Here is a 26,645-nt window from a genome sequence, read left to right on the forward strand (position 1 = left end):
TTCCCCATCCTATTGTCCATGTCCATGGGTTATTTATACTAGTTCCTTTACTAGACCCTTCTCCTATTTACCCCTACTATCCCCCAACCCCTTGATAACTGTTTTTCTGTTCCTTGTTCAATTTTGTTCATTTGTTTGTTTTTTTCATTATTTTCCTGTATTAGGTGATATCATACAGTATTTGTCTTTCATTGCCTGGCTTATTTCACTAAGCATAATTCTCTCTAGTTCCATCCATGTTGTTGCAAATGGTAGACGTTCCTTCTTTCTTTCTGCTGCAAAGTATTCCATTGTGTAAATGTACCACAGTTTTTTGATCCACTCATCTACAGATGGGCACTTAGGCTGTTTCAAGCACTTGGCTATTGTAAACACTGCTGCTATGAACATAGGGGTGCATAGGTTCTTTTGAATTGGGGTTTCAGGATTCTTCGGGTATAATCCTAGCAATGGAATCGCTGGTTCAAAAGGCAGTTCCATTTTTAGTTTTTTGAGGTAGTTCCATACTGTTTTCCATAGTGGTTGCACCAGTCTGCATTCCCACCAACAGTGCACCAGGGTTCCCTTTTCTCCACATCCTCGCCAGCATTTGTTATGTGTTGAATTGTTAATGATGGCCACTCTGACTTGTGTAAAGTGGTGGTATCTCATTGTGATTTTTATTTGCATCTCTCTGATGGCTAGTAATATTGAGCATTCTTTCATATGCCTAGAGACCTTCTGTATATCCTCCTTGGAGAAGTGTTTGTTCAGGTCCTTTGCCCGTTTTTAAAGTGGGCTGTCTGTCTTCTTGGTGTTGAGAAGTATAATTTCTTTATATATTTTAGAGATCAATCCCTTGTCTGAGGTATCATTGGCTAATATATTTTCCCATATGGTTGGTTCCCTTTTCATCTTGCTGATGTTTTCTTTTCTGAGCAGAAACTCTTTAGTTTGATGTAGTCCCATTTGTTTATTCTTTCCTTTATTTCTCTTGCCTTAGGAGATGTATTGGTGAAAATGTTGTTATGTTGGATATCTGAAATTTTCCTGCCTATGTTTTCCTTTAGGACTTTTATGGTGTCACGGTTTACATTTAAGTCTTTGATTCATCTTGAGTTTATTCTGATGTGTGGTGTAAGTTGGTGGTCTAGTTTCATTATTTTGCATGTCCCTGTTCAGTTCTCCCAGCACCATTTGTTGAAGAGGCTCTTCTCATTCCGTGTTATGTTCCTTCCCCCTGTGTCAAATATTCGTTGACCACATAGACCTGGGTTTATTTCTGGGCTCTCTATTCTGTTCTATTGATCTATATGTCTGTTCTTATGCCAGTACCAGACTGTGTTGATTGCAGTGGCCTTATAATATAGTTTGGTGTCAGGTACTGTGAGTCCTCCAACTGTGTTCTTCTGTCTCAAGATTGCTGTGACTGTTCAGGTTCTTTTTTGGTTCCATATAAATTTTTGAAGTATTTGTTCTAGGTCTGTAAAATATGTCACTGGCATTTTAATAAGGATTGCATTGAATCTACAAATTTCTTTAGGTGGTATGGACATTTTAATAATGCTGATTCTTCCCACCCATGAACATGGTATATGCTTCCATTTATTTGTATCTTTCTTTTAAAAAAATAAATAATTTATTTGTTTGTTTATTTATTTTTAGAGAGAGGAGAAAGGAGAAAGAGAGGGAGAGAAACATCACTGTATGGTTGCCTCTCATTCACACCCTCAACTGGGTACCTGACGTGCAACCTAGTCATGTGCCCTGACTGGGAATTGAACCAGCAACACTTGGTCTGCAGGCTGATGCTCAATGCACTGAGCCACAGCAGTCAGGGCTTTATTTGTATCTTTCTTAATTCTTTCTTCAGTTATATGTAGTTTTCTGAGTACAGGTCTTTTATCTCTTAGGTTAAGTTTATTCCTAGGTACTTTATTTTCCTTGTTGCTATAGCAAATGGGATTTTTTTCCCTAGTTTCTATCTCTGATATTTTATTTTCACTGTACAGAAATGCCTTTGATTTCTGAATATTGACTTTGTATTTTGCTATTTTGTAAAATTCACTTATTATGTTGAGTAGTTTTTTAGTGGAGTCTATAGGGCTTTCTATGTACATTATCATGTCATCTTCAAACAATGACTGTTTTACTTCCTCTTTTCCAGTTTGGATGCCATTTATTTCTTTTTCTTGTCTGACTACTGTGGGTTGAACTTCCAACAACATCTTGAATAGGAGTGGAGAGAGTGAACATCCCTCTCTTGTTCCTGATCTCAGGGGAATGCTTTCAGTTTTTGTCCATTGACTATGATGTTGGCTTCAGGTTTCTCGTATATGACCTTTATTATGTTGAGGTATGTTCCCTCTATTTCCATTTTGCTGAGTGTTTTCATCATGAATGGGTGTTGTACTTTATCAAATGCTTTTTCAGCATCTATTGAAATGGTCATGTCATATTTATCTTTCATTTTGTTTATGTGGTATATTACATTTATTGATTTGCAAATATTAAATCATTCTTGCATCCCTGGGATGAATCCCACTTAATCGTGGTGTATGATTTTTCTAATGTGTTACTAGATCTGGTTTGCCAATATTTTGTTGAGGATTTTAGCATCATGTTCATCAGTGATATTGCTGGTAAGTCTCTTTCCTTGTTTTGTATTGACCTGGTTTTGGAATTAGGGTAATACTGGCTTCATAGAAAGAGTTCTGGAGTTTTCCCTCTTCTTGGATTTTTTGGAATAGTTTGAGAATGGTAGGCATTAGTTCTTCCCTAAATGTTTTGTAAAATTCGCTGGTGAAGCCATCCAGTCCAGGGCTTTTGTGTGCTGACATTTTTTTGATTACTGCTTCAATTTTGCTCCTTGTTATCAACCCATTCAGACTTTTTGCTTCTTCTTGATTCAGTTTTGGGAGATTATATGTTTCTAGAAATTTTCATGTTGATTGTCAAGTTTCTAGCCATACAGTTGTTTGTAGTAATTTCTTACAATCCTTTGTGTTTCTGTGATATTGGTTGAGATTTCTCCTCTTTCATTTCTGATTTTGTTTATTTGGGTCCTCTTGGTTTTTTTCTTGACGAGCCTGGCTAAAGGCTTATTGGTTTTGTTTATCTTTTCAAAGAACTAGTTCCTAGTTTTATTGATCTTTTGAATTGTTTGTTTAGTCTCTATGTCATTTAATTCTGCTCTGATCTTGATGATTTCCTTCCTTCTACTTGCTCTGGGCTTTGGTTGTTGTTATTCCAGTTCTTGTGGCTGTAGGGTTAGATTTTTTATTGGAGGTTTTTCTATCCTTTTTAGGTAGACCTGTATTGCTATGAATTTTCCTCCCAGGACTGCTTTCACTGTGTCCCATATGTGTTGGGCTGTTGTGTGTTCATTATCATTTGTTTTCAGAAACTTCTTGATTTCTTCCTTGATTTTCTTGTTAACCCATTCATTATTTAATAGCATGTTATTTATTCTCCACAAGTTTGAATGTCTTTGGGCTTTTTTCTTGAGGTTGATTTCCAGTTTCAAGGCTTTGTGATCTTAGAAGATACTTGATGTAATTTCAATTTTCTTGAATTTGTTGAGGCTTGTTTTGTGTCCTACCATGTGGTCTATCTTTGAAAATGTTCCTTGTGCATTTGAAAAGGAGGTATATTTTGCTTCTTTGGGGTGAAAAATTCTATATATATCAATTAAGTCCATTTGGTCTAGAGTGCTGTTCAATGTGTCAATATCCTTGGTGTTTCTTTGCTTTGAAGATCTGTCCATTGTTGACAATGGGGTGTTAAAGTCCCCTACCATGAGTGTGTTGCCTTTGATATTTTTCTTGTAGTCTTCCAAAATTTTCCTTATATATTTGGGTGCTCCTATGTTGGGTGCACATATGTTTACTAGCGTTATATCTTCTTGATGGATCGTTCCCTTAAGTATTATGCATTTTTCTTCTTTGTCTCTTTATATGGCCTTTGCTGTGAAATCTGTTTTGTCTGTTATTAGTATTGCTCCCTCAGCTTTTTTTAAATGTCCATTTGCTTGGAATACTTTTTTTCCATCCCTTGACTCTCATTCTATGTGTGTCTTTTCTTTTGAGGTGTGTCTCTTGTAAACAGCCTACATGTGGGTCATGTTTTCTAATCTATTTAGCTACTCTTTGTCTTTTGATTGGAGCATTTGATCCATGTACATTTAAGGTTATTATTGACAGGTATTTATTTATTTTTCTTTGTACCTGTGTTCCTCTCCCTCTCTTTCTTCTTTTTCTTACAGCATTCCCTTTAGCATCTCTTGCAATGCTGGTTTGGTGAAGATGTATTCTCTTAATCTTCCCATTTCTGGGAAACTCCTTATTTCACCTTCCATTTTGAAAGAAATCATTGCTGGGTAGAGTAGTCTTGGTTGTAGGCCTTTATTTTTCATTGTTTGAAATATTTTTGACCATTTCCTTCTGGCTTGTAGTGTTTTTGTTGAGAAATCAGCTGATTGCCTTATAGGAGCTCCCTTGTATGTTATTTGCTGTTTTTCTCTTGCTGCCTTTAGGATTCTCTCTTTATCTTTGAATGTTGCCATTTTAATTATGATGTGCCTTGAAGTGGGCCTTTTTGGATTTATCTTCATTGGGACCCTCTGTGCTTCTTGGACTTGCATGACCTTTTCTCTCCTTGTGTTAAGGGTGTTTTCTGTCAATACTTTTTCAATCAGGTTCTCTATCTCTTGTTCCTCTTCTTCTCCTTCTAGTATCCCTATGATACAGATATTGTTGCATTTCAAGTTGTCCTGAAGTTCTCTTAAACCCTCTTCATTCCTTTTCAGCCTTTTTTCATTTTGTTGCAGTGCCTGGAAATTTTTTTCTATGCTGTCCTCTAGCTCACTGATTGGTCCTCTGCTTCATTTAGCCTGCTTTTGATTGCTTCTACTGTGTTCTTCAGTTCAGAAATCGTATTCTTCATTTCTTCCTGGCTCTTATTGATAGTTTCTATGTCCTTTTTCATGCTGGTGTAGTTCTCAGTAAGTTTCTTGTTGCTTCCCTGAAGTTCTTTGTAGTTTCCCTGGAGTTCTTTGTAGTTCCCCTGAAGTTTATTGTAGTTTTCTCTAAGTTTGTTGAGTTTATTGAGGTTTATCATTACCATTGTTTTGAATTCCATGTCTGATAATTTGCTTGCCTCTATTTCATCTATCCTTCCTCCTAGAAATTCCTCCTTTCCTTTTGTTGGGATGTTATTTCTCCTTCTCCCTATTTTGGGTGGGTCTTCTTGTTGTTTCTGTTCTTAGATTGACCTGCTTTTATTTCCTGCCTTTGTGGTGTGACCTTCTAGTATGCATTTGTTGAGCTGCTGCCTCCAGTTGATGCCATTTGGAGGGGAGTAGTCTCATTAAGATATTTCTCCCGTAGCACTGGGGATGATTCTGTACTGGAATCCAGTCCGCTGCTCTCCCAGCTCTTTCTCCAGAGCCATGCCCAAGACTTTTTATGAAGTGCCTCTAGATCATGTCACCCTCCTTTGGCCTCAGCCAGGGGTGAGTGCGCTTTCTCACACAGGCCAGGGGCGAGTTGACTGGTTGCACACTGGAGTGGGCATGTCGCAGGCTCTTCTGTGCACTGGCAAGGGGCCCACAGTGGGCGGGCTGGTTATGAACTTGGGCATGCAGGCTGGGGGCACTTCTGTGCACAGACCTGCGGGTTGGCTGCATGGTTGGGCGGACAGGCCATGGACACCTCTGTGTGCAGGCCTCCAGGCTGGTTGCTCACCTACGTGAGTGGACTGAGGAACTTCCATATTTGCACTTTCGTGTCCTAGGGGGAGGGTTGGGGTATGGGCGAGTGCACTTCTGAGCCTGCATTCCTCAAGAATCTTAACCCCCAGTCTTTCTTCCCTTGTCCACACACACACACACACAAAATCAAATGAGAAGGGAAAACACACACACACACACACACACCACAAACATGCTGTTCCTTGCCTTTCAGAGCCAGACAACACCTGGCCCACTCCTGGCTCTGCCAGCAGGCAGAAAGCCTCACTCTCCACCCGACTCCTCTCAGAGGAAACCTGGGGTCACTAAAAAATATTTGCACACAGCGAGCCACAACTCAGGGAGCCAAGCCAGCCAGAAATACCATCTTGCCCCTTTCTCCTCCACTATCTTCACCAGACAGGTCACTCCCAGATGGTCTTCTCTGGTCCAGCAGAGCTGAGTTTCAACTCCTGCCAGTATCCAGTTTTAACTAAGATGCTCTGTCCACAATTAGCCTAAACTACAGACAGGTCTTGGAAGCAAGCAAGCACAGCCTCCCCTCATTCCTTCACTATCTTCGATCTCCAGTTCTAATTTCTCCACATCCTCACCAATACTTGTTGTCTTTCTTTTTATAGCAACCATCCTGACAAGTGTGAGGTGATATCTCATTGTGGTTTTGATTTGCATTTCCCTAACGATTAGTGACAATGAACACTTTTTCATATAATCTTGACCATTTCTATGTATTTTATGGAGAAATGTCTGTTTAAGTTCTTAGCCCAGTTTTTAAAATTGAGTTATTAGTTTTTTGCTATTGAATTGTAGGAGTTTCTTATATATTTTGGAGATTAACCCCTTATCTGATATATGGTTGGCAAATATATTCTCCCATTCTGTAGGTTGCCTTTTCACTCTGTTAAAAGTTTCTTTTGCTGTCAGAAGCTTTTCAGTTTGATATAGTTCCACTAGTTTACTTTAGTTTTTGTTGTCTGGGCTTCTGGTGTCATATCTATGAAATCATCACCAAGGCTAATGTCCTGAAGCTTTTGCCCTGTTTTCTTGTTAGAGTGTTACAGTTAGTTTCAGGTCTTATGTTAACGTCTTTAATCCATTTTGAATCGAATTTTGTGTATGGTGTAAAATAAGAATCCAGATTAATTCTTTTACATGTGACTACTCAGTGTTCCCAGCACCATTTATTGAAGAGCCTATCCTTTTCTCATCGTATATTCTTGCATGACTCTGACTCGTGACAGGTTGCACACAACTAGCCTCATCAGAGAAAGGCAGTTCTGTTTTATTATAAATCTCTGTGTTAGGTGACTTGGCTACCTGGCCTGGGAGTGTTGTTTTCTTTGGAAATTCTTCCTCACCCTTCCTAAGGCAGCCTTGTTGCCCTCTCTCCTGTCCTCACTGCTGCCTCTAGAGCCTGAGATGTATGTGGGAGCCATGTAAGTCACTTCCTTTCAGTGTCCTCATCCCAGGCAGTGGTGCCTGATCCTATGATCAGTCGATTTCCAGGCCTTTCTTAAAGTGTTTACCATTTCCCATGTCCTTCCTGCAGACATCACTCTATTTGATTTTAAAAGCACAACGAAGGGCCTCCACAGTCCAAACAGTGAATGGTCTCTTCTCTGTGTCTTCTGCCAGCTTTCTCCTTCTGCTCCAATGGTAGAGGTCACCCTAACTCTAACCCCACCCCAGCAAGGAAAGTGGTGGCTCTTCCCAACCTCGTAGCTGATGTGGTCCAGGCTACTCTCAATACGAGATGCTCAGGGAATTTGGAGTCATTCAAGAGCCTCTGCCTAGGTACTCAGAGAAGGTGACACTTAGTGCCAGCATCAGCCATTCACTTGGGCTACCTGTTCAGCCATTCTGAGTGAGTTCAGAGACAGTCAGTCCTTCAGGTAATCATCAGGTATTTGCTCAAAACCTTGTTGATCCAGAGTCTTGTGCCAAACATCATTGAATAATGAAGGGGCCTGTGCATGCTCTTGGGGTGCTCATATTCTAATACAATGGTGTGGTGGTAGAGCATGAACTGAAGCTTGACTGATTGGTTTCAATTTCTGCTATAACCACTTACTATCTGTGTGACCTTGGGAAAGTTGCTGAACCTCTCTTTGCCTTAGTTTTCCCCATTTGTAAAATGGAGATTAAACTATGATGTGTCTCATAGAGTTGTGGATTTAATGAAATTGAACATGTAAAATATTTGAGGCAAAATGACACTCAAAAACATACATTTTTATTATTTAATAGTTTAGATAGTGTATAATGAATGAACTAAGTCATAACTTAGAAATGTGTATCATTGTGATAGATCCAGAATGATGGGCCCTGGAATTAATGATCTCTAACAACTGCTTTTATTTGCAAAGGGGTTTCTATGCGCTGGACCATTCTTGAGCACTCAGTAGTCATCATCTTATTAAGTCCTCACAATGACTCAGTGGGAAGGCCCAAAGACCTCCCATTTTGACATTTGAGGAGACCAAATATCAGAGAATTAAGTAAATTTCCCGTGGCCACCCACATGTTCACTGGCAAAGCCAAGCATTGAACCAAGGTCTGTCTGATTTTTGTACATTGTCATGAGTCTATATCAGAAGACTTTCTACTTAGGGTGGGCATAGAGCTGAGACTTACGGGGTAAGAAAACTTGAAGACAGTGCAATACATAATGAGACAGTAGGGGCTGGCAATGGCATTGAGACCACCTCAGATTTCAGAGTGAAACCACAGCCAAGGTCCCAGGACAGACTGCATATGTGAGATGGCTGGTGAGGGGCATTGGAAGTCATCCATCCTCTGATAGCCAGAGAAGAGTCTCCAGACAATTCCCACGTGCCCCATCCTTCAGGAGAGCCCCTGTTTCCCCAGGGAACATGGGGAGGGTGGCTTTGTCATGTCTCCCTTCCCACATGCAGAAACGTGAGGGGTATGAAAGGGGAGCAGACACTGACTTAGGTCCCTACCACCTTCTCCTGGATGGTCTTGTATAAGGCCCTTAGCCTTGTGGTATGTCTCCTTGTCTTTAAATACAAATCAGAAGTAAAAATACATATCTCAGAGGGTTATGGCAATGCCCAACAAAAAGATACACATCATAATAAATATGCCAAAGTTGCTCAGTGGATGGTAATTGCACAGACTAAAATTGATGAAAATTCAAAATTTGGTCATTATGAGGAAAGGCTAAAAGGGGCAGGCAGACCATACTTGACAGGTCTCAGTGCCAGCCAGTCATGTTGAGGTTGTTTGGTTGGCAGGAATGACCGCCCTGAAATCCTCCAAGAACAACAGTAACAAGTTTGAGAGGGACAGCACTGAAATCTTCACAGTGGAGACGCTGGACCTGGGAGATCTATGGAAAATCAGAATCGGCCATGACAACACAGGTCTGGCTTCCCTCCCCTCTGTTCCCTGCTAAGAACCTAAGAACCACAAACAGGTCCCACGGGGTGTCTGGGAAGGAATCTGGGGAAAACTTGGATGTTATCTGCCTTCCATAACAACATAACTTCCTAGCTCCCTTCAGCCCAGAGGAGCCCTAGCTTCCCTTGGAGATTCAGATCTAATTGGTCTGGGGTGGGCCTGGACACTGGTGGTTCTAAAAGCTTTCCTTAGTCCTGACTGGTGTGGCTCAGTTGGCTGGGCATCACCCCACAAAACAAAACGTCACCAGTTCAATTCCTAGTCAGGGCACGTGCCTGGGTTGTGGCCAGGTCTCCAGTTGGGGGGGCGTGTGAAAGAGGCAACTGATTGATGTTTCTCTTACACATTGATGTTTCTGCCCTCCTATCCACCCCCACTCCCTTCTCTCAAAAATAAATAAATTAAATCCTTTAAACAAAAAGCTTTCCTTAACCCCCAACTCCTAGTAACTTTAATGTGCAGTCAGATTTGAGAATCCCTGATCTAACTCAGTGGTTCTCAAATTTGAGTGTGTATCAGAACCACCTGGGGGACTTATTAAAACACAGTCTCTAGGTCCCATCTCCAGAGTCTTTGACTTGTCTGGGTGGAACCCAAGAATTTATATTCCTTACAAATAATGCTGAGGCTGCTGGTCTGGGGACCCCATTTTGAGGACCACTGGTCTAGTCAATCCTTTCTAGAATCCACTGACACTACTCCCAAAGGGTGTGCCCAAGTTTGTTCTTTCTCAGTAAAATTGGACTCATTGGCTTGGCATTCAAACCTTGTCTTCTAAGCCTGCAGAAGAAGACCTCCTCTTAGCACCTAGGACTGAGAGACCGGGTTCTCTTCCTGGCTTCCAGTACCTTTTTAAGCTTGAACACTCCCTTTCCCAAGAAGAAACATCAATTCTACACTGATTTCCTTTCCATTCATGAACCACAAACTGAGACCAGGGAGCTGGGAGAGCCATCCCTGTGGGTAGATTTATGAAGTCCTTGTAAGACAGTCTCTCTTTGGCATCTCTGGGCTTTCTGTTTGGAATGCCTTCCACCCTGGACAGTGTCCTTGCTTCCCTCCCCTCAGACTCTGCCCTCCTGTTGTCTCCTCCAATGCTCCTTTGCTCTTGCCAATGTCACTGACAGTAGCCTGGAGTGCAATCCAGCATCAGCAAGGTGCATGTTTTCACAGGAATCATTTTAGAAATTCTGGAAGCACAAGGGAAAACATGGTCATTGTGGGGTTGAAGACATCAGCTGTTGCATAGGGGAGGATGTTTGGAGTCCCTGATGCTACCCACAGGAAACTACCCTGTAGAAGTCCTTGATGGGTTCTGTGTCTCCTCTCCCTCCAGGAAAGGCTCCAGGCTGGTTTTTAGACTGGGTAGAGGTGGATGCCCCATCTCTTGGGAAGTGCATGACGTTCCCCTGTGGCCGCTGGCTAGCCAAGGATCAAGATGACGGGGCCATCGTCAGGGACCTCTTCCATGAAGAGCTGCAGACGAGGCTGTACACACCATGTAGGAACCATACACTATGAGGCTGGCTCTGTTTCCACATTCCATTACCTGCTATTGCACCTGAGTTCCAATCCCTCCTCCAGTGTGTCCACTCTGGGCCAGGTCTACCTTGGAGACTTGGGTCTCTAGCTCCTTTTCCAAATTCCCTGCACTCTGTGCAGGCTGTGGGCTGAGCCCTGGACCCAGGAAAGAAAAGATGGAACTAATTGCAAACTGCACCCCAAATTAGCTGATGACAACAGGCAGAGAGGGCCTGACCTCTCTGGGACTCTCTGGGACTCAGTTTCCCCACCTGTAAGACAAAGATATTAAAGCAGAGTGGTTTAAGATCCAAAAAGGAAGAAAGATAAAGATCTCACTGTGAAGTACCATTACCAATGCCATCAACTGTCCCCATTCCAGTCATTAACATGCCAGAGAAATCACTATCATAAGATTTTATCCTGATTGGGGGACAAATTGAAAAGAAGGTAAATTTAATTCCTTTTTCCAGCTAAAAGAAAAGAGGATGGGAAATAATTGGATGAAGTTTTGACACTTCCTTTCCACTATCGTCATCAGAAACTATGTATTAAATGTCTCTATACATACAGGTAAACACTAGCTATTGGGACTCAGATTGAGGTCAGTTGAGCTATAAAGATCTGTCTGAATTTGCTAAAATCATAACTTAACCCAGAGAGTACAGTTTCTTTTTAGCCAAATAATTAGTTATGTCAAACTATTTCCTCCAAACAGCTCACATTTAATATAAATCAGTAATGAACAAGATTTTTATTTTTATTTTTATTTTTGGCCTATAGCAATTAAACTGGCCAGGGGCAGATCATCCAAATACTTTCCAGTTCAAAGACTAAAATAAAGTGACATTTCCTTCTAGTAAGGTCCCTGCATATACAAAGCAAATTCTAGTTCCAGTCTCTGCTCCCAAGATTCGCCTGCTGTCAGGGACAGACACACTGACCTGACAGACCACACAGAGCCAGTGACAGTATTGGGTGGGAACTTTCAAGCCAGAACTAGTCATTTCTCCCTTTATGCCCTAGGTCAGGCCCTGCTCTTTATAGAAAAATAAAAGTTAAAAAATTTGTGTGGCCTGACCTTGAATATATTCAGCAGTTCCAGCCTAATATTAAAACTAATCCATCTGCCCTCTGTCTTACATTCACATTTGTCAAAAAGGATAAAAGTAACAGGGCAGGAAAGACCTGAGTTTCAGACTGAAGGGCTATGGAGCCACCTTTGAAGTTTAGCTCTCCCCATGTGGGAGCACAGAGAGGAGAAATCTGCTCCTCAGAACCTACGTCCCTGATAGTAGATGGTTCTGGGGTCCCAAAGACAAGGAACTCTAAGAGCTGAGACACTGAGGTCCAGGAATGATGGGGCCCAGGGCCCAACCATCATCATCAGAGAACCAGAATGACTCAAAGCAGTTCATCATGGCTGCCCAGTGCACGTGAAACCACACAGCAGAGGCATATAAATTAGGAAGGGGGCTGTTGTAAGGTCTGAACTTATAGGCTTAATGGGGGAGGCAGGACACAGCATGGAGCCCTGAACATCAGCATCATATCATGCCAGGGCTGGGAGGAACCTTAGTCTTCAACCTATGTTCTGAGGCTACCAGGCAGTTGAATGGGTATCTGAGGCAGCAGGTGGGAAGAGGAGAAGGGATGAGGAGGGATGGCCCCAGATCTCAGTCCATGCCACCCAGAGTAGCACCTCAGCTGTGAAAAGTCAATATATTTTTCTGAACATTCTCGATAAATGTATTTATAAGAAGTCTACAGTTAAAGGAACTGAAAACCACAGATTTAGTTAAACCTCTTCATTTTATAGGCAAGGAAACAAAGGCTCAGAGAAGTATAGCCACTTGCCTAAGGACACAGAGCAACTCAATGGCAGAGGCAGAACTAGCAACCAGGAAATAAATCAGAGCCTAGGGCTAGGACATTGAGGGTGAAGGGTGGGCTTTTCCTGCTCAGACATTCCCAGGGCTTCTCTCACTGCCAGCTTGTCTCAGGAAAGCTCAAATCCATTGCCAGAATCTCTGCTCAAGGCCTCACGGGCAGCAGGTCATGGACAAACCAAAGAGGACTTAGAAGAAGGGACTTTGTGCTGCAGAGAAGGCACCTCTGGTATTGCCCGAGGGCCTGGAAGAGTCAGACTGTGTTTCCTCTTAACCACGGGTGAGGTTTGGGCCGTTGTGTGACCAGTGGTCACCTGCATAGGCTGCCCCTCCTTGTGGCTTGTGGGTACGTAGCTGTACTCACCTTCAGTTTATGACAACAGCACACATAGAGGTTGACCACACAGGATTTGGGGTCAGAACTACCTGAGTTCAAGTTCAAGTTCAAATTCTACCAGTGACCAGACATAAGATGACTGCGGATAGTTATTTCACCTCTTTGAGCCTTGGTTATCTCATTTGTAAAACTGAGTACAACAATAGCAACTCCATGGGGTCACTGTGAAGGTTAGATGGGATAAGGAATGCAGAATGCTTAGTATGGAGTCTGGCATATAGTAAGTACAGTGAATGATGATGACTACTATTACAAGTATTATTGCTACAGTTCTACAGCAAGGTAACTATGACGATAAGTGAAAAGCAAATCCCTCCTCTGGAAAAGGTTGTGGACACCTGTGAGAAGGTAACATCTAACTCCTTTCAAGGGTCACAGTCACAGGATAGGGAAAACTTCCTCTTAAACTGTTCTCTGGGTTTTCCTTTTTTTTTACTATGACCCTTAGTAAGTATACACATTTATATACAAATGCAACAAACTGAAATGTCACCAAACAATTTTACCTCATTATGTGAGGTAACCATGTGAAATTCCAGGTCCCTGGGCAGCCTCATCTCGCAGGGATGGGGTCTGGGACTGTGATGCTGGTGAAGAACTTGACCTTGCCCATATTTGTTTTCTATTCTCACATCCTCTCTGATTTTCCCTCTCCCCACCCCCCACCCAGTTATCCCTTATGAGATCACCATCTACACTAGTGATGTCTTTGCCGCTGGGACAAATGCCAACATCTTCGTCATCATCTATGGCTCCAATGGCCTGTGCACTGAGCAGAAATTCCTGTGCTTCAACAAGAGGGAGCAGAAGTTGTTTTTTGAGAGGAAGTCGGCCTCCCGCTTCATTATGGAGGTACGTGGGCTCAGCAGGCTCCCAGGGAGCCAGAACGGGGAGGGGGAGGTAGGCCTAGATGGCCAGTGAGGAGACAGAGCCCTGTGCCCAGAGGCAGACGCTTTTCCACCCTGATGGGCTGCAGTTAGTGAGGAAGAGGAATAGTTCATTAACCTCTCTGGGCCTCACTGCATCTGAGAAACCAGGAGGATGGTGAGCCTTGCTCTCACCTGCAGAACTAGGGTCAAGATCAGAGGCCATAAGGAGTTGGTGGGGCTTAGGGAAACTTGAGGCACAATTCCAAATCCCCTTGGGCCATCTCCAGTGCTACCAACGACAACAAACGTTGTCGTTGTCCATGGGGAGAGCCTGGCTTTCAGACTTACACATCGCATACCTGTGTCCCTCCTCATCTGCCAAGCTATGACTGACAACCTGATACAGAACATTCCACATTCTTCTTGGAGCTTTATTTGGTCGATGTTTACTTTGGATGTAGGTCAAAGCAACTTGGTGTCCTGGACACTTCAGCTCAGTGCCTCCTCTGTGGACCCACTGAGTGGTAGATTGTATGGGAAACACAAGAGAACGGGAGGACACAGACTCTGCCTGGGAGGGTTTGGGGAGCCCCTGACCTCCACACAGGTCTAATGACAGAGTCAGGCGATCATCATCCTAACCGACTCTATGGGTAAGAAGGCACTGTCATAGGGCTGTGCCTATATTGGCTCACCGGGGCACAGAGATTTAGTAGCTTACATAAAATCACACAGCTAGGGCACAGAGGAAGCAGGATTCCAACCCAGGGAGACTGGCTCAGAATGTGTGCTCTTAGCCCCTGCAGGAGACTCATCCATGTGGATGAGTGTACATGGGGCTGACTGAGCTTGCTGTGAGTGTGCAGAGAAGGGAGAGGCTCCCTAGACATGGTGGCTTTGAGCTGGACATGAAATGGGGACAAGGAAGGAGACATCCCAAGCCAGGGGAACATGGTAGCCAAAGAGCAGAGGTAAAAGTAAACACAGCATGTGCTTTGAGGTTTGGCCAGAGGGGACAGGAAGAGAGTGACATGACTAGGACAGAGGAGCAGATGCAGCAGGACTTAAAGGAATGACTCTGAGGGAGAAGAGCTGGGAGTCTCAGATGGACTGTCTAAGGGGTGGGGACCTTTGGAGATGTGGCCCTTATTTCCTGATGGGAAACAAAGTCCAGAGCCCCTTCCTTCTTCCCTGGCCAGTGTCCATTCCTGGGAATCCCTGCCCCCCCCGCCCCCCCCCCCTCTCTAGGAGCAAACAGTAGTTGTGAGAAGGTGGCCGCCTTGGTGGAATCTCTTAACCAGGGAAATTCAAGGATGATTCATCTGGTCCCATAAAACTACATCTCACCCGCCCAAGATGTCACGGTGCCTGAGTCATCCAAGCCTGCTGCCGTCAGCGGCTGGGCTGAGATTATACCTCAGCATGACTTGCGGGGAGTTCTGTCAATGAAGTCCTCACTAACAAACAGCTACAATTTGCCAGTCATTGGTTGCTTTTTTTTTTTTTTTTCCTTATTTCTTTCAAACCTATCTGGGTGTTGGGGGTGTATGAGAGCTTGGAAACACACGAACAACCTTTGGGTCCCTTTCTCTCCATTTTTCTTTTCTGACTGACCTTTGGGGAAGAGGATGAGCACTGGATTGCGAGCCCATAGCTGTGGATCTGGATCTGGCTTCAGATCAGCTGCTAGCTCATGAGCAAGCCATCCCCTCTCTTGTGGACTTGTCTTGATGAACAGAAATTGGATGGGGAAATTGCAATTATAAGTCATATTTATTGCACTTCCCATGTGCCAGCCCTGTTCTTACCACTCGGTGTATATCAACTTGATCAATCCTCATCACTTTCCAAGCGTTAAGTAGTATGATCACCCATCTTACAGCTGAAATGGCACAGGAAGGTTATGTAACTCGCTCATTGTACGTAATTACAGTAAATCAGAGCCAGAGTTTAGACTGAAACAGTTCAGTTCCAGAGCTTTCTCTGCTTAACCTTTTCACCTCCTGGGAGAATGGCAGGGTCCCTTCTGATTCTGATGTTTTCTTAGTCATCCCTGAGGCCACCATCCATGGCCAGTGGTCCCCTAAGGCCTCCTTGCTCTCTGAGGGGTCGTGGTTGAGATGGCGTCCCTGGCATGATATATGTGACTGAATGGCTGGCTGAGTAAAGCTATAAGAGTCCCATCAAAGTCAAGGTCCACATCTCTCGCACCTCAGAGATGGGACAGGGGAGGAGGAAAAGAGGCCCTTGGACAGAGAGAGAGGCAACCAAGTCCTCTCTCCTTGGTTCTGCTGGGCAGCTCAGTGTCCTCACATGGAGATTCTGTGAGCCAAGGATCCGACCCATAGCCTCTGCTTCTCTCACTATGAAAGACTAGGCCCTCCTTACAAATGGCCATGGCATTAACATCAGCCTGGAATCACCGACCTTTGTTTAATGATGATTCAGGGTGCCCCTCGGGGGTTCGCAGGGAACTCCACTTCCCTGATGGAGGAGTGAGGAGCAGGGGGGCATGATGCAGGGTAACAGAGGCAGCAGCAGCTGGGGAGCCCTTGTTAATTGATGGTTCCTGGCAGTGTGGTGCCACGCTGGTCACCTAGGACAACATAGTTGACAAAAAGAGCCATGTCTGTGATCTTAGACCTAGAAGTGACCTCAAGGGGTTACCCTGCCCATGTCCCTTTCTTCAGCTGACACTAGTCTCCCCCATTTTATAGATGAGGAAGTTGAGGCCTGGAAGGTCAAGTGGTTTGTCTCAGGTCACACAGCTCATGAGTAGCAGAGCCAGAGTTAAAATTGGAAAGGATGAGGGTGAGAATGTAAGTGGGGGCAGGTTCCTTGAGCACTACTGAGGGGCCTGCCCTTGGCATCAGCTGTGGGTAGCTGTGTGAGGAGGGAAGATACCTGGTCGGAGGCTGCACCAGTTCATTCAGAGGTCACTTCCATCTAGGACTGTAGAGGCTTCACATTTGATGAATGACTCAATCATTCAGCTGCCACTCTCTCCTGAAGAGCCCTCATTCAGCCCAGAGCTGACTATGCCATTTCCTTGTAGCTCTAAGAACCTGGTGGAACAGGCAGGGAGGCAGGCAGCTCCACAGAGGGGCTACCAGGAAACTCAAGTCTGCACACCCACACCCTTGACACCCCCGGTTGTCGAATCAAACCTCAAGACATGAATTCCATGAGCCCATCATGCCCAGAAAAACTGGGCATTTCTGTACCCTTATTCCCTTTGCCCTGGGGTCCTCACTTATTTCTTATCCTGTTATTAATTCCTAGATGCTCCTCAGGATTGGGCAGGGTGTGGATGGATATATATAGCTCCATTTCAGAGCATGACACACGAGAGCTGGGAGAGACCCAAGAGGCTCCTGGAGGCCCTGGGTTGGCAGCATGGCAGAGAAATCACCAGGGAGGCAGGCACCCCTGACTGGATGACCTTGCCTTATGACCTTGTCTTGCCCTGGCTACTTCCTTAGGGGGGTCCAAGAGAAGTATCAGTCATTGCTGACAGGGTCCCTCCCCATACCTGTGACTGTAGGCTCCAGGCAGGAGAGAGGAGAGATGACAGCCCCTAAATTTCAGGGACTCACTATCGCCCACACGTATTAGTGGTCACTGAGACCTTCACACACACCATCATGGTTAAGGGTCAACACTGCGTGGGAGAGAACCTGGCTGACCTTATCACACCCATTTTGCAGATGAGGAAATAATCATTCTTTCATCCTTCAGTCAATACTCACTCAGCACCTAGGCCACAGGTTCTTTCCTAGGCTTTGGGAGCATGCCCTTGTGGCTTTCACTGGTAGAGGAGAGGATATCACACAAATAAATGCAAACTTCCAACTGCGGGTAGTGCTCTGGGTCGAGGGGTGGGTGGTCTGTGGGATGCTGTCAGAGCTTTCCATGAAGAGATCTTTATGAGGAGGTCATGGGGCTTCCCTGTGGAAGTGATCCTTGAGCTCAGACCTGAATGATGAGGTGGGGCAGACACTGACTTAGTTAAGAAGAAGAGAGGGGATGAGCAGGGAAAGCATGTGCAAAGGCCCTGTGGCAAGAAAATGTCAAGTTTGAGAGGCTGGAATTGGAAAGATATAGAAGAGGAGTAGCAGGAAATGGGTTGGTGGGGGGGGGGCCTTGGGGAGCCAAAGAGAAAGTCAGGCTGGAAAGACAGGGCATGGGAAGAACCAGAACTCATCCTCTGATAGCCAAGTCAAGTTCTCAGCAGGAAACAGGCTGCTACAGGTAAGTAATGAGAGGCAGAGAGATGGGCTTCACCATGGAGAGGGGACAGCCACCTAGAGTTTGACTGAACTGATGTGACTGTACTGAGACCAGGCTGATTTGAAGTGGGGAGAGAGGAAGGGAAGCATGAGCATGGCATGTGCAGGGGAGAGTGGGGGCTGGCTTGGCTGGACAATGGGGATGTACTGGGAGAAAGTGACCGCTGGAAGTTCAAAAGGACTCAAGGGTGATGCCCCAGGGAGGCAGGTTTTTGCTCAGGCTGTACTCTCCTGGACCTGTCGGCCAACATCTGGTGCATTTTCTCCTTTCCAAAGTTAGAAGACGTGGGAGAAGTCATTGAAAAAATCCGGCTTGGCCATGATAATACGGGCATAAACCCTGGGTGGCACTGCTCCTACGTGGAAATCCGCAGGCTCCTCCCAAATAAAGATGTGAGTTTCTGATTGAACCTGATCTGCTCTTTCTTATGCCCCTTTCCAGAAGAGATTCAAGGCAGATTCATTATAAGAACCTGCAGCCTTATTAAGATATAACTTCTCAGAAAAATTGGCCCAGTTCACTCAGAATGCGGTATCTTTCAGAACTTGGTTTAGGGGTGAAAGAAGAGGGTCTGGGCAGCCATGTCTCTGCTCCCCACCCCAAGGCCATACTACTAGTGAGTGACTAAACATGCCCTTTCTGCTACTCAAGGTCAACCCACAGGAAGGAATCCACCTAAATTTGGAAAACATTCTGAAATTACAGAATTCTAATCACAGGGGGAAGCTTTCAGTCAAGGCTGTGGATACAAGTGACTTGGGAGAAATTTAAAAATACGGACTTCCTCCCCTTACTCTTTCAATCTGAGTCTCCAGAACGGGGTATATTTGTTTGTCTATTTTTATGTGACTCCAGGAAACCTGGCCTTCAAGAACCAACCCCTGATGTGGTTGTGTAAGCTTCAAGTAAGACTTGATCTGCTAGGATTGGGGGCAGGCAGGACTGTGGCTTTTGCATCATTCATGGGGCTCCATGACTCTTGTCCTTGATCCCCATGAGTGGTGCCATGCTGATTAAACACTAAAGTTGGCAGTTTCCACATTAAGGGATAATTTTTCTCTTGCCTCCTTACCCCAGGGTACAGAGACAGTGACATTTGCTTGTGATCGATGGCTTGCCACCTCAGAGGATGACAAGAAGACCATTCGAGAACTAGTCCCTTTTGATATCTTCACTGTGAAACACATGAAAGATGGATCCTTAAGGCAAATCTACAAGGAAGTGGAGGCGCCACTGGACAGTAAGTGTAGTGCAATTGTCCTCATCAGCTCCCAGGTAGGGGCACCTGCCCTGTGTCCAGCAGAGCCTTTGCACCCAGGATGAAGAGTCTATTCTTATCTGCATTCCATGAAGGGGGTAACTGAGGCTCACAGAGGTTACATAACCTGCCAAAGTTAACACAGCTAATAAATGGCAGGGCTATTCGTCAAAGTGTCGGCTGTTTCAAAGCAAAGTTTGTACTCAAATCCTTTCCTGGTCTAACAGTGGGATGACACATCCAGAGATGAGTTCTCCTGTGCCTGGATTATCCTGTCCCAGTTCTCTTCTCTCTCTTGGTTTATTAGGCTGCATTCTGTGGGGCTGGTCCTCTCTACTCTTTCTGGATCCAGGAGTTTTCAACCAAGGATGGATCCCCAAGCATCTTGGATTAATCTGTGACTGGAGTCGTTGTATATTTGTCCTCAGGGTCTGGGTACAGCTTCAGAGTGTCCAAAGTCACAGGTTTCTTTTCTGCTTGTGCCCAGTTAACTTTGCCTGTTCCTTATTGCCGTGGTTTTCTCTGCAGGATTTGCACCAGCTGACCACACACTCTGTACTTCCTTTGCTGTTGTACCACCATTTTCTGGTTCTCGTCCTACCTCTCTGATTAGCCCACTGAATGCTGTTTTCCTTTCTCATGCGAAGTGGCATTGCTCCAAGCTCAGCCCTCAGCCTTCTCTTCTCCTTTGTTTCTATGCTGTGTGAGAGTGAGTGAGCCCATACAGACACACACATGCACATACATGCATTATTCCTGGAGCACATGGATGGAATCACACCTCTGTTTTGACCAGCAATGCCATGGTCCATGTCCACCTCCATGTTATTCCCCAGCTGGTCAGCTGTGCATAAGCTTTAACTATGTCAAAGGTAAAATTCACCTGCAAAAAACAGACTTTCTACCACAAATGACATACAAAAGAATACTCTTGTATTTTAACTTTGATAAAAGATTAGAGATGCTCTGAAACCTTGGAAATCCAGCTTATATTTACCGCACTGCCTTTTTGGAAAAACAAAAACAAACAAACAAACAAACAAAAAACGGGTGTAAGACCCAAGATTCCAGACCACATATGGAGGAGCCAGGAGGATATAAAATAGCTCTAACATTTCCTTTAATCTGTGTTGCCACTGCTTAGAGATAAAAACAAGTGTTGCCTCAACAAACTGCCTTTCCCTATTCATATCTTGTTGTCTGCATTTTCTTCGTTACTAAATTGGGAGATAATTCCCTTTTGTACTTGGATCCGACAGGATGGACTAGAGAACTGTCCCAGAAGCACCCTTGAGCTGCTCTGTATTAACAACATGCCACAAACCTACTCTGTGCTTGGTCATGTTTCTAGGGAAACATCTTTCACTGAGAGCTGCTCGGCCTGGGTGGGGTGGGGAGCGGGGAGGATCCAGAAATAACCGTATTTGACTGCACCGCCGCATTGCTCCACACCCAGCAGCTAAATCAGTTTTCCTCATTCCTAAAAGACTGCGAGAGCGGTGGGGGTGGAAGAAGAGGAACAGGAAGGCCATTCAATGACAGTTCCTAGTGACATGGCACCTCGCTCTGGGACAAGGGCTCCTAGAAAATGTCCTGCCGGGGTGTGAAGCAGGACTGAATGCACAGCCGGGAAATAGAAGAACAGTTGGTGTTGGGGAAGGGGAGGAGAGTCAACTGTTAGGTCTCAAAGTGACAAAATTCCCATTACTCTTGTCAGTATTAGCCAGACAGGCTTGGGTAATGTTGAATTTTAAGCACCGAAGAGAAGATTTTATTTTGTAATGCAACACGTGAAATGCCGACCAGATTCTACACTGAGCTGACTGAGGTGGGCGTGGGGGAGGGGACAGTGTGACTAGTCCTGGCTCTTGCCCTTGAGGGGACCAGGCTCCAAGAGCACTTCTAGCAATTCTCATGGTGCACCTGTGAGGTCAGGAGAGCAGAGGCTGGGAGGGGCTATGGGGCCAGGGAGGATGGGTGGGGAGATTTGGAAAAGCGGGGGAGGGAGGGGTGGATCACAGGTCTGGGTGTGAACTTGTGACTGGTCTAGTCTAGGCAGACAGATCCCCTAGGTGACAGAGGAGTGGATCCAGAGCACAGGATGGCGCTGGGTTGGAGATACAGACTCAGGGACCTCAGGGAAGTCAACACCCAGGACTTGCAGGGCAAGAGCTTCAGGAAGTGAACAGAACCAGGCATGGGGTGGGGGTGGGGGTGCGCAAAAGATCAGGAACCCATAATGCTGCTCAAGAAGGAGCATCCGGAGAGGCAGGAGAGCAGGGAAGGATAATGCTGTGGGATCCAAGGGAAAATAAAGAAAATAACAGGAACCACGTGTGGGCATGAATGTGTTCCATAACCAGGGGTATGAGCAATTCACATCACCTTACTTTTCTAAATTTAATGTAATGCGGTTCTGAACCCACTTGCAGGGTTGGTAAGAAAGTCCATCTCAGTCCCTGCAAGAAGGGGATCTCCTTTCTAGGGTCTTATCAGGATCCTGCAGCTAGTGACTACAAAGTGCACCCTGGTCAGGCAGTTTCCTGAGTCCTTCCCCTGGAAGCCATAGATAGCTGGGTGGGTGAATGGTTTGAGGGACTCTGGGAGAAGCCTCCATCCTTTGGGTCTTAGAGGCCTCCTGTGTCCAGATCAGATGGACAAGCTTCCCACAGGTGAACCCACATGGAACTGTAGCAGAATGTGAGTAATTGTGCAAATAATAAGAAAACCCTAACTCCTCCTTCCTGAGCCAGAGGCCTAACACCTCCTACAAATCCAGTTCCCCGAAATCTAAAGCTATGTCATCCTTTTCTTCCCTTTGTCTCTCTGTCTGTCTGTCAAACTGCCCGCCCAGTTATGCTGTACTCGGTGCAGATCTTTACAGGAAATATTCCTGGGTCAGGAACAGATGCAAACGTCTACATCACCATCTATGGAGACCTGGGAGATACTGGGGAGCGGTACCTCGGCAAGTCGGAGAATCGCACCAACAAGTTTGAGAGAGGAATGGTAAGAGGAGCACACGGAATTGAGCCCCTTTTCTTTTCCTTCCTGGGACCAGATATCTGGGAGCCAGCTCTTCTTGGTTCCCACGACTGTCTGGGAAATTTGTGGGTTGTCATGCACCCTCAGGTAGGCATTCACTCTTGCCCTTCCCCTGCAGAGGGCTGGTCCCCTCTCTCAGATCTGGGTTCTGCATGTGGGGTGTGGGTGGGGCTCAAGCAAGCAAGAGCCTTCTTTGAGCCCTGGGTTGCTGGCTGTAAGGGACTCAGTTGTCTTCAGAAAATCCAGCCCACTGTGGGTGGGTTGTGAGTGTGCGGGCGCACATTCCAGAGTAATGAGGCTGCACCCACAGAGGCTTGAACTGGGGGCTGGGGGCCCTGCAGTCTGGTTCTGCCATCAACTCCTCATCTGGTTGAATTTCTCACTGTCCTCATATGTAAGATGATGGGTCTGACATGAGTCAGCTTAAGTGTGTTGTGCAGAGTCCTTGGGAACAATGAGGGGTGGGAGGAGCTGATGGGCACCTACTCGCCCTACATGTGGATCCATTTGACCTGGCCTGCCTACTAGGGTGCCAAGCAAGCCCTCTATTAAGCAAAGTGCTCTGTGGCTAAAGAAAGGTTTGAAAACCATGCAGTCTGATGGTATCTAAGGCTCTACCAGCTCTGAAATTCTGTGGTTTTACAAAAAGGAAGAAATTTGTCCACACATCCCTTTCCCCAGCTCAGCTATGTGTCCCAGCCCTGCTCCCCCCTCTCCCTCTCTCTCTCTCTCTTTATTTTAAAAGTACATTTTATTGATTATGCTATTACAGTTGTCCCAAATTTTATACCTTTGTCCCCCTCTGCCTGTACCCTCTTCCCTCCAGCAATAAATACTCCCTTAGTTTGTGTCCGTGGGTTGTGCGTATAAGTTCCTTGGCTTCTCCATTTCCTATACCTCTCTTAACATCCCCCTGTCTATTTTGTACCTACCAATTATGTTTCTTAATCTCTGTACCTTTCCCTCCATTCCTTCAAATGATCTCCATATCTATGATTCTGTTCCTGTTCTAGCTGTTTACTTAGTTTGTTTTTGTTTTTTAGATTCAGTTGTTGATTGTTGTGCATTTATTGTCATTTTAATGTTCATAGTTTTGATCTTCTTCCTTTTCTTAAGTAAGTCCCTTTAGTATTTCATATAATAAGGGGTTGGTGATGATGAACTCCTTTAGCTTTACCTTGTCTGGGAAGCACTTTATCAGCCCTTCCATTTTAAATGATAGTTTTGCTGGAGAGAGTAATCTTGGTTGTAGGTCCTTGCTTTTCATCACTGAATACTTCTTGCCAGTTCCTTCTTGCCTACAAAGTTTCTTTTGAGAAATCGGCTGACAGTTTTATGGGTATTCCTTTGTAGGTAACTCTCTGCTTTTCTCTTGCTGCTTTTAAGTTTATCTCTTTATCTTTCACCTTTGGCATTTTAATGATGATGTGTCTTTGTGTGGTCCTCTTTGGGTCCAACTTGTTTGGGCTCTGTGTGTTTCCTGGACTTGTATGTATTTCCTTTGCCAAATTAGGGAAGTTTTCTTTCATTATTTTTTTCACATATGTTTTCCATTTCTTGCTCTTTCTCTTCTCCTTCTGGCATCCCTATGATATGGACGTTGGCACTTTTGGAGATGTCCCAGAGTCTTCTTATTCTCTCCTGGTTTTTAAAAAAATTCTTGCTTTTTCATTCTGTTCTGGATGAATGCTTATTTCTTCCTTATGTTCCAAATAGTTGATTTGAACCCCGGCTTCCTTCTCTTCGCTGTTGGTTCCCTGTGGATTTTTCTTTTTTTCACTTAGTGTAGCCTTCATTTCTTCCTTTATGCTTTTGCCATACTCAGTGAGTTCTCTGAGCATCCTTATCACCCATGTTTTGAACTCTACATCTGATAGGTTGGTTATCTTCATTTTGTTTAGTTCTTTTTCTGTGGTTTTGACCTGTCCTTTCATTTGGGCCGTATTTCTTTGTTTCCTCAATTTGGCAGCCTCCTCTGTGGTTTTCTGTGTATTAGGTAGAGCTGCTTTTCTCTCTGTCTTAGTGTACCAGTTAAGTTGTATGGAGCAGAGCCTAAGCATTCTCCAGGAAGAGGCAACCTGCTTCACTGCTTTGTGGCTCTGCATGTGGGGGAGGGGTCAGAGAGAGGACAATGTCACTGTCTGGCTACTGGAGGCTTGCTCGGCACTCATCCCATTTCCAGTACCTTCACCCACTTCCCATATATGACTGACACCTTTCTAGCTGTTGCCCTGGTGGTGGTTCCTGGAGTGGGTGGGTTTGTATCAATTCTAGGACTGTGCGAGGCCCTTTAAATGGACTCTCCTAAGAGACTAGCAGTTTCTTCTGTCACCCCAACTCCCATTTGTGTTTTACAGCCAGAAGTTATGAGCATTTATTTTCCCAGAACTGGAACCCTGGGCTGAGTGGTCTGGCCTTGAGCTAGGATTTCTGACTCCCAAGGTATCCCTCCCGATTTTTATCTGCCTCATGTGAATGTGGGTCCACCCATTCTGCCAACCACTGCCCTGGGCCTCAGGCACTGTCTCATCACATCCTCTCTATCCCAGCTCCTGTCCTCTTCCCCTCCTACCCATCTGGATGAATATGGCTTCTTTAAATCCTTGGTTGTTGGACTCCCATGCAGTTCAATTTTCTGGCAGTTCTGGGTGTTTTTTGTTTTGAGGTTAATTGTGATCCCTCTTATGGTTGCGCAAGGAGTTGGAGTGTGTCTACCTATGCCTTCATCTTGACCAGAAGTCCAGCTCCTCTCTCTTTTTTGGCCTTTCTACCTTAACTCCTTCACTTTCTCCTCAGCTTCTTTCCATTTCTCCATCCACCTAAATCTGCTGGGAACACCCACAGGCCAGGCTGTAGCCACATGGTGATCAGAGCAAGTGATTGGCTCCTAACGCAACCCATGGTCTTGCCTGGGGCCATGAGCATATGAGGATTTGTGCATCAACCAGTGGGAGTTTATCTGGGCCTCCTTCAGCCTGACCCTCAGCCAAGCATGATGTTTGGTGCTGAAACAGTTGCTGCAGGCGAGGAGAAAGTTAGCTCTGGGACAAGGAGAGCAAGTGTCATCTAAATAGGTCTGCAGCTGGCTGGTGACCCCATGAGCCAGTCCACCTGGAAGGAGCCCCACCCTGACCACATGGTCCCAGGGGAGTCAGGCCTCAAGGGTCCCTTTCATTTGCTCCATCATCCAGATGTGAACCATTTCCCTTTAGCTCTTGTTACTGCTTCTGAAGTGGGAATAATAGGTACTTAGAACAGTGGGCAGAAAAACAGGTTAAGACACATGTAAGAGCACATATACTCACTCACACACCTGCACACACACACACAGTTAAAATTTTCCTTGCACTTATAAGGTAGTTAGTCCATTTTGGAAAAAATGGACTGCTGAAGGGTTCGAGTGACTCATTTGGTGTCCCTGATTCTATAGTAAAGATAGGACTACCAGGCTCATTCACGTATGGAATATGGCAGCACCAAGCAGTAGTCAGGTGCCTAGACCCGTGGCTGAGGCCAAATCACCTGACTTCAGATCCTGGCCCTGATGCTGACTGTGTGATCTTGGGCAAGTTACTTAGCATCTTCCTGCCTCAGTTTCCTTTCCCATAAAATAAATTAACTTAATTAAAGCATGTGAAGGGCCTAGAGTCTGCCTGGCATGAAGTTAGTACTTTGTTAATGCTGGGTGTTGGCAAGGCTCGGGAGAGCACACCTTTTCCTGCCTACATGATCACCTGGAGCCAAAGCCTAGTAAATGCTTGTAAAATAGTCATGTATGGCACACGGCTGGTAGGTATATTTTTGTTTGCATCTTTATACACAGAGCTTGGGACAGAGTAGGTATAATGAATATTTATTGAGTGAATAAATAAAAATATACACAAAGATAATGAATCCATTCTCCTCTGTGTGTAGTCAGATTTTCTCTCTTAGCAATTGTGATATCACAACAAAAATCTTTGCTGAATTCTGTCCAATTCTTTCTCTTCCTCTCCTCCAGTTTAATGTCCCATCAGGGGAGCTGGAGCTACTACTGCTGGCTCAGTCACTGAGGATTTATGTGACTTTAAGTTCACTGCAGACCTTGTAAAAGCTTCCATTTCTCTAATCACTTGCTGCAGAATCCAGGAGTCGCTTTTGACACCCCTCGTCTCTCCGCACCCCCTCCCCACCCACATTCAATCAAACACCACATCTTAAAGATTCTCCTTTCTAAATTTCAGAT

General features: G+C 45.0%; 1 protein-coding gene across 2 annotated transcripts in view; it reads left to right on the top strand.

The window, feature by feature from the left end:
* The window catches only part of LOC150002597 (lipoxygenase homology domain-containing protein 1-like), a 147,205-nt gene that overhangs the window by 88,250 nt on the left and 32,310 nt on the right, over positions 1-26,645 (top strand). For both annotated transcript variants that reach the window (XM_090285096.1, XM_090285097.1), the window contains exons 24-29: positions 8,986-9,114; positions 10,488-10,652; positions 13,629-13,810; positions 18,393-18,509; positions 19,195-19,357; positions 22,230-22,384. In XM_090285096.1, coding sequence (XP_090141222.1) covers positions 8,986-9,114; positions 10,488-10,652; positions 13,629-13,810; positions 18,393-18,509; positions 19,195-19,357; positions 22,230-22,384 — 911 coding nt within the window. The remainder of the gene's footprint in view (positions 1-8,985; positions 9,115-10,487; positions 10,653-13,628; positions 13,811-18,392; positions 18,510-19,194; positions 19,358-22,229; positions 22,385-26,645) is intronic.

The sequence above is a fragment of the Furipterus horrens genome, unplaced genomic scaffold, assembly GCF_987537825.1.
Source record: "Furipterus horrens unplaced genomic scaffold, mFurHor1.1.pri manual_scaffold_8, whole genome shotgun sequence".
In the NCBI taxonomy this organism is placed as follows: domain Eukaryota; kingdom Metazoa; phylum Chordata; class Mammalia; order Chiroptera; family Furipteridae; genus Furipterus; species Furipterus horrens.